Genomic DNA, 12,500 nt, shown 5'->3' with positions numbered 1-12,500 from the left:
GCAACAAGAAGGGGCTCAGGGCTGATACCTACACCCTGACCTCCTCCAGCACATGTCACAACCATCCCATGGCTTTCAAATATGTCCGGTACCAATCACACATACTTCTGGGGTCCCCAGACAGGACCACACTTCCTGTCATGTGATTTCTGTAGATCTAAAAAACCATAGCAGCTCTCTCTGACTTTGTTTTTTTTTCATTTTCTTCATTCATCAGCTCTTCAAAGTGCTCTTTCCATCTTCACACGTCTGGCACCGTCAGTACATCTCCACTTCTTTCCTGCTACAGGTCCTCAACATCTCTCTGCCTCACCTGAGGAAATCCTTCTCTCCCTACTTACTGTCCAACCGAGCAGAAAAGTCAGTTCTCTTTTCTATTTCATTCATTTTTAAATTATATTCATCAGTGTTTTTCTTTAGTTCTGCTGCTTTAGCTGATCTATATCAATAAACTTGCATCGGAATATGAAAAATACACAGTGATGTGGAAAACTGCTGAAGCATGCTAGAGTCAGACCTTCGTGTCCCATCATGACCGTTTCCTCTGTAGAATTGTTGTAGATGAGGACGGCTGTGGCATTGAAGGAGGCAGCTTTCAGGATCTTTTCTTTAAAGGTGCAGTTTCCTCTCTGCAACAGCGCCACCCACTGGACAGTCCGAGGAGGAACCAGGAAGCGAGTGCCTGGGTCACAGCCCTGTCGGTCCACCACTGACAATACATACCATAACCATGGTCACTGCATGTTTATTATTATATCAATTATTTATGACATAATACAGCTTCTGCTGATGGACACCAGGATAAAGGAGGAGAAAAAGGGGCGAGAGGGCAGGTGGACAGAACGGTTAGTTATCTTGAATATATAGATTTTAAAGTGAGGGGTGAATTATTGGGTCTTAAAATGCCCTCAATAAGAACAACTGGGAAATAGATGCTGCTACTCTCCTGAGTAGATTTGGATCAATTACCCATTAATATTTTCTGTTTTCTCCGTCCTGATTGGCCAGTTCTGTTATTGCCCCCTTCCCCTGAATAAACATGTGACACACGGCAGAAAGCTGACCCGGGACCAGAAACATGATCCCAGTGATTGGATTTGATCGTGGTTTTGTTTCTTTCTGCTTGTGCATGGTTGGTAACGGCTGCCAGCTGGCTGCAGAGCATGGCTGCACCTCTCCGACATGTCTGCAGACAGTCGGCGCGCCGCTGCAGCTGCAGTGTCCTTCAACCATCTGTAATCTGACACTGACACAGGAACGCTCCGACCTTCGGAGGATAAAAACCTCTGCAGTGCTCCCATTGAAGTCTGCCACAGCCACAAATGTTACAACCATTATCTCCGCCACAACCCCCACGTCACACAACAAATGTAAACGGAAGCTCTGTGGAGCCAGAAACGAGCCCTCACACTCCAGAAACACCGGCACGCCGGCCCTCCAGAGACCAGTAGACAGAGAAGATGAGGACATTTCATTTAACATTGCAAATTCAAATTTGGACTCCACAGAAAATTTATAACTCTTTACCTGAAGGAAAATTTCAGGAAGAGGTGATTATATTTGGATTTTCTCCCTAATTTGTGTTTTTCTCGTGTTAGCATCAAAAATAACAGTTAACTGTGTAATTAGCAAATCATGGAGAAATCATTTTCTTAGGGTGAAATAATCAAATACTCTTCAGAGCTAAAATCAAAGAACATGTGGTCTTCTGCAGCAAAGCGGCTAATTCACTGTGCACGGGTCAGTACCTCCACTGCGCGGGGCAGGTGTGATGACCACACCCCTCGTGTCCACTTTGGGGGAGTTTTGGCCGTACTTGCCCTCAGCACTGCTCATCACCTGGACTAAGTTTCCACGCCCATCCAGCACTGTGGCATTCACAGTGGCACCCACATTGTCCTCTGGCACCACGCTTCTGTCAGAACGGGCCGCCAATGCTGAGCAGGACAAGAGCAGGACCTGGACCTGCAGCAGGACCAGACCTGAGGACTGGGACCAGCTCAGAGATGACATGTTGTCGGCTGACGTTTCATCAAACTGTCAGGAGATAAAAGTGAAAAGAGTTCAAATCATTTCCTCTTTGTCTGGATCCAATATTAATACTGAAATACTGATCGTTTGCTTTAATCATCTGCTCATTATTTGCAACTGTCCAAATAATTATTGTATTATTTATTAATAATTAGTCATTCTGGCCCTTTTCCGGTCTTAAAAACATGTCAACAAACCAGTAAGTAACAGAATTGACTGTTGATGTAATAATTCGTTGACTAAAATAAGGAGCATTTCTAAAATGTGAGTGACTACAGACATGCTTCGGACTTCATCCTAACATGATCCTCCTCATCATCGCCGCCACCTCGATGACCATCCTCATCGTCACCATCATCCTCCGACACCACCGGATTCACCCCCACCCACGATAACCACGTCAGTGGAGGATCACATCGACATTTTATTGCACGGATTCGATGGTTCTCGCCCAAACGCAGCGGTTCTATCAGCGGCTCCGTCTCGCTTTGTCTTACCGTGAACGGGCGGACAGACAGGCGGGCTTCCGGTCCGCTGACCCCCGCCTGTCGACCCTCTCCTTACGCGCTTATGTAGCTGTGACCCAGATAGAGGTCCAACTGGATTCGGAGGCTGCTTTTGGTACCGATGTTGTTGTGCAGGTTCTTCCGCGCAGATTTGCTGCGGCTCCAGGGTCGCATCTGCTCTGCGCATGCGCACAAGCGCGACAACGTGGCGCGTACGTTACCTTCATACCTGCGCTTTGCATCAAGTATCGCGATACGCGCCAAGAGAAGACGAGAGATGGAGCGCTGCACGATAATCACATAACAGATTCTGCAGTGGGGAGATCATCCCGGAACAACGATAACAACACCCTAACCCTAACCGCAACCCCAACCCTAACCCTAACCCTAACCCTAACCCTGACCCTGACCCTAACCCTCTAACCCTAACCCTAACCCTAACCCCAACCCTAACCCTGACCCTGACCCTAACCCTAACCCTAACCTGACCCTAACCCTAACCCTACCCTAACCCTCTAACCCTAACCCCAACCCTAACCTAACCCTAACCCCAACCCTGACCCTGACCCTGACCCTAACCCTCTAACCCTAACCCTAACCCCACCCTAACCCTAACCTAACCCTAACCCTAACCCTAACCCCACCCTAACCCTGACCCTAACCCTAACCCTCTAACCCTAACCCTATCCCTAACCCTGACCCTGACCCTGACCCTAACCCTCTAACCCTAACCCTAACCCCAACCCTAACCCCAACCCTAACCCTAACCCTAACCCCAACCCTGACCCTGACCCTGACCCTAACCCTAACCCTAACCCTAACCCCAACCCTAACCTAACCCTAACCCTAACCTAACCCTAACCCCAACCCTAACCCCAACCTAACCCTAACCCTAACTAACCCGAACCCTAACCCGAACCCTAACCCTAATCCAACCCTAACTCTAACCTAACCCTAACCCTAACTAACCCTAACCCTAACCCTAACCTACCCCTAACCCTAACCCTAACCCTAACTAACCTAACCCCAACCCTAACCCTAACCCTAACCCCAACCCTAACCCTAACCCTAACCCTCTAACCCTAACTAACCCTAACCCCAACCCCAACCCCAACCCCAACCCTAACCCTAACTAACCCCTAACCTAACCTCTAACCCTAACCCTAACCTAACCCTAACCCTAACCCTAACCCTAACCCTAACCAGAACCTAACCCTAACTAACCCTAACCCTAACCCCAACCCTAACCCTAACCCTAACCTCTAACCCTAACCCTAACCCTAACCCTAACCCTAACCCTAACCCTAACCCTAACCCTCTAACCTTAACCACCCTTACCCTAATACTAAGCAGCGGTTTAATTAAACCGTGTCAATAACAGTCAAGAGTACACTAGTTTTTTTGGGGGGGAACAATTGATGACCCTGATTCCAAAGTTGGTGTTTCATGTGTGCTCGTATAGGTGAGTTCCATCACCAGCCTGGACACAGGATTGTTTACCTTCTGCTACTTCCTGCAGACTGAACATGTCACAGAACATGTGAACAGAAATCCAGCTGTTGTTCCAGACAGGAAGGCCAGGATCAGGATCAGGATCAGGATCAGGATCAGGATAAGACTGAGTGTCCCAGTTTTAGAACATACAATGTCTCTGAAAAGATTGTGTTTGCATGTTGCTGTATGTGCTGCTGACAAGGGAATCACTTCCTGTTTCATAAAATTCACACGCACGCGCGCGTGCACACACACACACACACACACACGCACGCACACACACACACATCTGGACTGCATCAGCATTTGAGGTGTGTCATCTAGCAGATGATAGATGAAGAACAGCCTGTTGGACTGTAAACTTCCTGGAACACAAGTACATGAACTATTGTGGTGTTTATCTCCACAAGAGTGTAACAGCAGTGTTGGAGAAGTTCTGGAATATTGTTTTTTGTCTTTTTGCTGTCTTCCATCTGCAGCATCTCAGGGGTTTTGCAGCCAGGTGACGGTTTCAATATATCTGTCCGTAAATTCTTCTTTATTAAATATCCAACATGTTGGATTCACCTGCATCTTACAAACAGAAAAGGGAGCTCATAAAATAAAGCAAATAAAATTGTTTCTTGTTTGCGAGACGACTAAAGCAGTACTGCCTTTAACACTGTATTAAGATAGTACCTGGGCTGTCAGTGTTATTAACAACCACCAGGGGGAGACACGACATCAAATAACTCACCCAGTTGAGTCGCTACCCAGAAGTCCAGAGGCCTTCTTAGCTTCTGAAGGTGATTCTTTGGTCTCTGGTCTCTGTAGGTCTGAGGACCTTTTGCCTGAAGACTTCATGTAACATCAGCACACTGAAGGAGAGGCAGCTGAAGGAGATCCAGGGTGAGGCAGAGTGCCCGGTGCTGCTGGCACGGCCATTCCACTTTTTCTGTGGTTCACCCGTTTGGGGCGGAGGTGCTCCGCAGTAGACGGTCCTCTCTATACATGACAGTGGTCGTGCAGCTGCTAGCGTTGGCTGCTATGCTAGCGCTGCTGGTGTCACAGCAGACATGTGTCTTGGAAAAGCCACAGATCCACAGCTGATGCATTTCCTGAGGAGGAACAGCAGAACGACTTTGTGACCTTGTTTATTTTCTGTTTCCTGCTTCTCTTAATTGTCATGGTGTTGTGTCACGGTGCCATCCTGCACACACTGCTCGTGCAACGCCAGCACGACAGCCGTGCACTGTGGGTAACAGTTCTGATCCTGCCTTGTTGCCTAGCTATATCCTTCTAGTGCTCACCTATAGTGACAGTTCCCTAGATGGAGATGGCAAGGAACACATGGTTAGTTTAGCATTTAGCACCTATAACAGCTGCACTGACCCAGTAATCTTCTACTTGGTTTCAGCTGATTTCCGGGACAAAGCCAGCAGGGTCCTGTGTTGCCACAGCAACAGTCAAGACAGTCCCGATCACACAAAAACAATGTGTCATATTCTTCATCGAGGACAAAAATGTAGCTGAAAGCTAATGTGCAGCATCAGAGGCAGCTTGATCACATGATGCACCAGCTGTCAACCTCAGGATAAATGAGGGAATCTTTTAGACGTGAAGCAGGAAATAAGTTATGAATGGTTCAACATTCAAAATTCATTTAGAACCGTTTGTGCGTGGACTAAGTGGAAGGTGTGAAAGTTGTTTTCATGTTTTCTGCATTGTCTTTCTGACAGGAGATTAGAAATACGGCGCTCTGAGAAAAGCTAATGTTCTCGAAGCTGTTTTCACCTCTGCGCTCACTGAAGCGGCGAAGAAGGAATTAAGAAGCAGAGAAGAAGCTGTCGACAGGAATTCACAGTGACAAGAAGACAACCAACAAAGAAGATGGATTTCCTGAATGAATTAGCTCTGATCCCAGAATGACCCCTGGTCCACTGATCCATTCACCAGGAAAACTGATCACATAAATACATGCACCTACGCAGGTCCTCACTATGTCACTAATCACCCAGAGGCTACACACACCTGCTGATGTGATATCACCAGGTGAGTCCAGGTGCCACAGGAACGACTAAAACATATTTTGAAGACCTTGTGGTAGTGATCAACCAACCATCTACACCTTCTCCATCTTCTCTAATTTCTCCTCTATGTCTTCTCTCTTTTTCATCTCACTCCTCTGAATTGATTTGAAAATAATGATGACCAATCTAAGTTTGGTATTTTAAAAAATGCTGCGATTTACATTATCACAGGCTTTCAATTGTCACCTCTGATTGGTCCACAGGTGGAGGTGTCTAAACTCACCTCCACTCCTGGATCAAACAGGGTTTGGATCATTTAGGGGGGTTTGAGGGATTAATCATTCCTAAATGGCTTCAGAAAAGCTTCCTGTGTGGTGTCTCTGACACACAAAGAGCTCTTCTCAGTGGACTGTGGAGAGATTTGGCCCTTTCCTTTGACTGCAGGCTTTGTGTCCTGTTCAGAGGTGACTGACCTGAAGAGAGCAGCCGACACTGAAGATGCCCTGTCTGTCATTTATTGATCATGCGGCTGCTGCCAGAAGCACACGATGAATTCTGAGCTGTATGGAGCTGTATTCTGAAGGTATCTACAGAGAAACCGTTTATGAAATCTGCTGATCTTCATGGACTCCAGACTCGCTCTTATCTTCACCAGAGTCATGGTGGCGTCCATATACCGCTTAATCTCCACACGATGAAAAATGTGATGAAAGAAAATGTAGATGACAGAAGAAAAATAGCTGTGTAGAGATTAGATCACATCCTGATCTTTTATTGTCCACTGGAATGATTTCCAGAATATATGTCTATATATGTCTAAATAGTTCTGCACAAAACATATTTGAGCAGGAAAAATCAAGTGTGTGTGTGTGTGTGTGTTCTTGTACTTGTTACATATTTACATACATGCACATCTTCCTATTGTGTATATATGAGTGTTGGAAGAGTAAGGCCTGATTTTAGGTTCAAACTAGGTTTAGATCAGGATGGCGAGTTTTGGGATGCTTAAGATTACATTAAGAGGATGTGTGTGTGTGTGTGTGTGTGTGTGTGTGTGTGTGACAGAGAGAAAGAGATCATTTGTTTCTTTGATTCCAAATCAATTTTATCTCCAATTTAAATTTGTTGTCTCTCTTCCTGTCTTGCTGTCCATCTCTCTGTCTGTCTCCATCTCCACAGATGTCTCCCTCACAGTCACAATTACTCCATCTGTCCGTCTTTTTCTCCCCCGCCTTTGAACCCCCCCGTGTATGTGCACGTGCACGTGCGTGTGCATGTGCCCATGCCCAACATACACAGCAGAAAAACTATAGAAAAGTTTTTTGCTTTGTCAGGACACAATTGGGGTGGTGGGGGAGGGGATCGAACGCCCCAGGATCGGGCGTGAAGAGCGCACGTTCTGCATACTGACAAAAACCTGTTGGCTTGTTCTTCAACCTATCACAGGACAACGATTTCTGCATCACGAGGATGAAGATGGGTTGTCTGCGCTGATGTCACAGAATTCCTTCAGAGCAGAGTGGCTGATGGCTGAAAGTGAGCTCTGATTGGCTGGTTGTTGGTGAACAGACTCTCAGACTCAAGTGCTGCTCCTCGGTGTGTTTTCGCTCTTTTGTCACAGAAAATCAGTGAGATGACTGAGGAACTTTGTTCACACAGTCGACAAAAAGGTCTGTGAAGAGCACCACAGCTCCTGGATCAGACCTGTTGGGTCCAACCAAGTGTCCAGATCATGTTTGGACTGGCCTACCACGAGTAACCAGCAACATCAGGAAGCAAGAGAGCGATTTGTGATCTTGTCCATATGTGGTCTGTCCATAGCCTGGTCCTGAAATCTACTCAGTCCTGAGGTCCACTTCCTGTCCCTTTCCCGTACCCGACATATCACCGTCCTGCTGGGCACCTCTACACACTCTCAGTCTCATTGTAGATGCAGTAGGAACAGCATTTTCTACGGTGCTTTAAAAACAAGGAGTAATCTGGCTGAGGAGACCTTCTCATCTTCCTCCATCCCCCAGACGTCACACGTGACCAGGGACCTCAGAGCGAGCTGGGAAGCTGTGCTGCTCCTAGTTGCTGAATAGAAAATCTAAATAAAACAAGACTGGTAAAAATACTTTTGGAAATACTTAAAAGTTGCAAATAAAGTTGTAACCATGACAACAGAGCAATATTTGGGTGTTTGTGTTCTTACCAAAGTTTGAATCTTCATTCAACTCTCGGTGGGGCAGGTTCAGTCTCCCTGAGACCATCAACAAGGCTTCAGTTTTCAGACCACAGATCAGTTTCAAAGTGATTAACTGTGAAGAATCAAACCCCTCCTGAGGACCCACCCCCCTTCCCCCCTGCACTCTCTTGTTGTGGGTGAGATCGTCCTGTGAAAACCTTTTGTGTTTAGGTCACAGCCCGTGTTATCGTCTGCAACCTCTTGTATCACTCACAAGTGGCCTGAGGACCTTGGAGGACCCTGGAGGGGCCCAGGGCCTCTGATGGACTAAGCCTGGGGGGCCAGGAGTTGGCCAGGTCTCCAGTGTTGGCCTTCTGCCTGGAGCAGCCCCTCCTCCAGTCATGGTCTTGTGTCCTGCACTGACAGTTTGTTCTCAATTAGATTCTTTTGTCCAAACAGAAAGCCTTCAGTCAGGATGAAGCCCCTCCCCCACGCCAGGCTCTTCACTGGTGGCCCCAAACCTGCTCGAGGAGCTGTGTGAACACGGGAAGTTCTAGTGCCTGATTTACTGATAATGAGTAAATGCTATGATGGAACAGAAACTCTTAGGTTGAAAACGGGTTTGTTGCTAGCTATTCTCTGTTTTGTCCAGTTGTCTGATGCCACTGCCTCAGAAAGAGCCGGAGGCCTCAGTCTGATCTGGAGCTCTGACTTATATGGGGGTCCACCAGGATAACCTGCAGACGACATCGATCACCCTACACACGAGTTTCTGTGAGACGTCATCTCTGCTGAATCTGCAAACAGCAGCGTTTAGGACCAGCCTCTGTTTTCAGCCTTTATTTAGTATAGTGACTAATTTGGTTTAGTGTATGTTTCAGAGAACTGGAATAGAAAAAACTGTCCTTGGGTCAGAGCTCTCCCTGGTTTTAAAATTGTTAAGAGAGCAAGCAGCATCTCGGAAATTACAGGAGCACATTCAGAACCAGCCAAGAAGAAGCAGCCCTCAAAGCAGATCCAGTTTCTGAGACACAGTAAATTTGCACCAAGCAGTGACCCGGTGGAGGTGGGGAAAAGTAGAGCAGTGCGAGATTTGGGAGTGTGGTAGGCGAGATACTTGTGTTTATGGGTCAGAGACGTGTGGCATGGAGAGACGCTGGTCCTGGTAGAGATGGGTCAGGAGAGACGTGGGCATGGAGACGCTGGTCCTGGTAGAGATGGGTCAGGAGAGACTGGGCATGGAGACGCTGGTCCTGGTAGATGGGTCAGGAGAGACGTGGCATGGAGACGCTGGTCCTGGTAGAGATGGGTCAGGAGAGACGTGGCATGGAGACCGCTGGTCCTGGTAGAGATGGGTCAGGAGAGGTGGGCATGGAGACGCTGGTCCTGGTAGAGATGGTCAGGAGAGACGTGGGCATGGAGACGCTGGTCCTGGTAGAGATGGTCAGGAGAGACCGTGGGCATGGAGACGCTGGTCCTGTAGAGATGGGTCAGGAGAGACGTGGGCATGGAGACGCTGGTCCTGGTAGAGATGGGTCAGGAGAGACGTGGGCATGGAGACGCTGGTCCTGGTAGAGATGGGTCAGGAGAGACTGGGCATGGAGACGCTGGTCCTGGTAGAGATGGGTTCAGGAGAGACGTGGGCATGGAGACGCTGGTCCTGGTAGAGATGGGTCAGGAGAGACGTGGGCATGGAGACGCTGGTCCTGGTAGAGATGGTCAGGAGAGACGTGGCATGGAGACGCTGGTCCTGGTAGAGATGGGTCAGGAGAGACGTGGGCATGGAGACGCTGGTCCTGGTAGAGATGGGTCAGGAGAGACGTGGGCATGGAGACGCTGGTCCTAGAGATGGGGGGGGGTTCAGGAGAGACGTGGGCATGGAGACGCTGGTCCTGGTAGAGATGGGTCAGGAGAGACGTGGGCATGGAGACGCTGGTCCTGGTAGAGATGGGTCAGGAGAGACGTGGGCATGGAGACGCTGGTCCTGGTAGAGATGGGTCAGGAGAGACGTGGGCATGGAGACGCTGGTCCTGGTAGAGATGGGTCAGGAGAGACGTGGACATGGAGACGCTGAGAAAAGACGCTGGTCCGCTGGTAGAGATGGGTCAGGAGAGACGTGGACATGGAGACGCTGGTCCTGGTAGAGATGGGTCAGGAGAGACGTGGGCATGGAGACGCTGGTCCTGGTAGAGATGGGTCAGGAGAGACGTGGACATGGAGACGCTGGTCCTGGTAGAGATGGGTCAGGAGAGACGGGGCATGGAGACGCTGGTCCTGGTAGAGATGGGTCAGGAGAGACGTGGACATGGAGACGCTGGTCCTGGTAGAGATGGGTCAGGAGAGACGTGGGGCCTAGTGGAGAGAACGGACTGGTCCTGGTAGAGATGGGTCAGGAGAGACGTGGGCATGGAGACGCTGGTCCTGGTAGAGATGGGTCAGGAGAGACGTGGACATGGAGACGCTGGTCCTGGTAGAGATGGGTCAGGAGAGACGTGGGCATGGAGACGCTGGTCCTGGTAGAGATGGTGGGTCAGGAGAGACGTGGGCATGGAAGACGCTGGTCCCTGGTGAGATGGTGGTCAGGAGAGACGTGGGCATGGAGACGCTGGTCCTGGTAGAGATGGGTCAGGAGAGACGTGGGCATGGAGACGCTGGTCCTGGTAGAGATGGGTCAGGAGAGACGTGGGCATGGAGACGCTGGTCCTGGTAGAGATGGGTCAGGAGAGACGTGGGCATGGAGACGCTGGTCCTGGTAGAGATGGGTCAGGAGAGACGTGGGCATGGAGACGCTGGTCCTGGTAGAGATGGGTCAGGAGAGACGTGGGCATGGAGACGCTGGTCCTGGTAGAGATGGGTCAGGAGAGACGTGGGCATGGAGACGCTGGTCCTGGTAGAGATGGGTCAGGAGAGACGTGGGCATGGAGACGCTGGTCCTGGTAGAGATGGGTCAGGAGAGACGTGGGCATGGAGACGCTGGTCCTGGTAGAGATGGGTCAGGAGAGACGTGGGCATTCAGACGCTGGTCCTGGTAGAGATGGGTCAGGAGAGACGTGGGCATGGAGACGCTGGTCCTGGTAGAGATGGGTCAGGAGAGACGTGGGCATGGAGACGCTGGTCCTGGTAGAGATGGGTCAGGAGAGACGTGGACATGGAGACGCTGGTCCTGGTAGAGATGGGTCAGGAGAGACGTGGGCATGGAGACGCTGGTCCTGGTAGAGATGGGTCAGGAGAGACGTGGGCATGGAGACGCTGGTCCTGGTAGAGATGGGTCAGGAGAGACGTGGACATGGAGACGCTGGTCCTGGTAGAGATGGGTCAGGAGAGACGTGGGCATGGAGACGCTGGTCCTGGTAGAGATGGGTCAGGAGAGACGTGGGCATGGAGACGCTGGTCCTGGTAAAGGGTCAGGAGAGACGTGGGCATGGAGACGCTGGTCCTGGTAGAGATGGGTCAGGAGAGACGTGGACATGGAGACGCTGGTCCTGGTAGAGATGGGTCAGGAGAGACGTGGGCATGGAGACGCTGGTCCTGGTAGAGATGGGTCAGGAGAGACGTGGGCATGGAGACGCTGGTTCTGGTAGAGATGGGTCAGGAGAGACGTGGACATGGAGACGCTGGTCCTGGTAGAGATGGGTCAGGAGAGACGTGGGCATGGAGACGCTGGTCCTGGTAGAGATGGGTCAGGAGAGACGTGGGCATGGAGACGCTGGTCCTGGTAGAGATGGGTCAGGAGAGACGTGGACATGGAGACGCTGGTCCTGGTAGAGATGGGTCAGGAGAGACGTGGGCATGGAGACGCTGGCTGATGTCACTTAACTTTAGCGCCAGTAACAACAAAGGAGGACTGGTCCAGTTGAGTCTTACCGGGTTGAAATGGAATGGCTCTGACAGTATATCAAGATGAGGTTGGACTCGTTCAGAGGAGACGAGGATCTGCACCACAGGCAGAGTAAAAAGTGTTTTGCTGTCAAAGTCCACATCTTTTAAAAATAGTGCGCCGCTTGTGCAAAAGTAGGTGTGACTTGCAAGTTGGACCAACCAAAGTAGACCTGGGTCACTAAGGGTTCCTATGAATGGAGACGCTGCTCTGAGGTAGCAGCTAACAGAGTTACTCCGTCTAGAACGAAGCGTTCCAGGATCCTTCCCTATAGGAACTACAAACATCCTTCCGGTGCAAAAAGGGCTCAAGTGTAGCAGTTTGTCTATTAATTCCACGTTCAGGGAAGTCACAACACCTCATGCGCAACCATGAGGTCAGCGTGAAGTTGGCCGTCTTTTGTCTGCTGCCCCTCA

General features: G+C 49.8%; 2 protein-coding genes across 2 annotated transcripts in view; one reads left to right on the top strand and one right to left on the bottom strand.

Moving 5' to 3' along the window:
* The window catches only part of rnf130 (ring finger protein 130), a 9,967-nt gene extending 7,224 nt beyond the window's left edge, over positions 1-2,743 (bottom strand). Inside the window, exons 1-3 of the mRNA XM_057043615.1 lie at positions 2,529-2,743; positions 1,749-2,037; positions 518-709 (exon numbers count right to left, since the gene is read on the bottom strand). Coding sequence (XP_056899595.1) covers positions 518-709; positions 1,749-2,013 — 457 coding nt within the window. The 5' untranslated portion in view covers positions 2,014-2,037; positions 2,529-2,743. The remainder of the gene's footprint in view (positions 1-517; positions 710-1,748; positions 2,038-2,528) is intronic.
* A 1,622-nt stretch (positions 2,744-4,365) lies between these two features.
* LOC130531891 (proteinase-activated receptor 4-like) lies at positions 4,366-5,543 on the top strand. The gene is given in 6 exon segments (XM_057044068.1): positions 4,366-4,407; positions 4,455-4,557; positions 4,845-4,919; positions 4,963-5,116; positions 5,118-5,284; positions 5,287-5,543. Coding segments are annotated over 6 exon segments (798 nt in total).
* Positions 5,544-12,500: the final 6,957 nt, after the last annotated feature.

The sequence above is a fragment of the Takifugu flavidus genome, chromosome 9 (genome assembly GCF_003711565.1).
Source record: "Takifugu flavidus isolate HTHZ2018 chromosome 9, ASM371156v2, whole genome shotgun sequence".
NCBI lineage: Eukaryota > Metazoa > Chordata > Actinopteri > Tetraodontiformes > Tetraodontidae > Takifugu > Takifugu flavidus.
The sequence above is the reverse complement of the archived record's forward strand: the minus strand, read 5'-3'. Positions and strand labels throughout refer to the sequence as shown.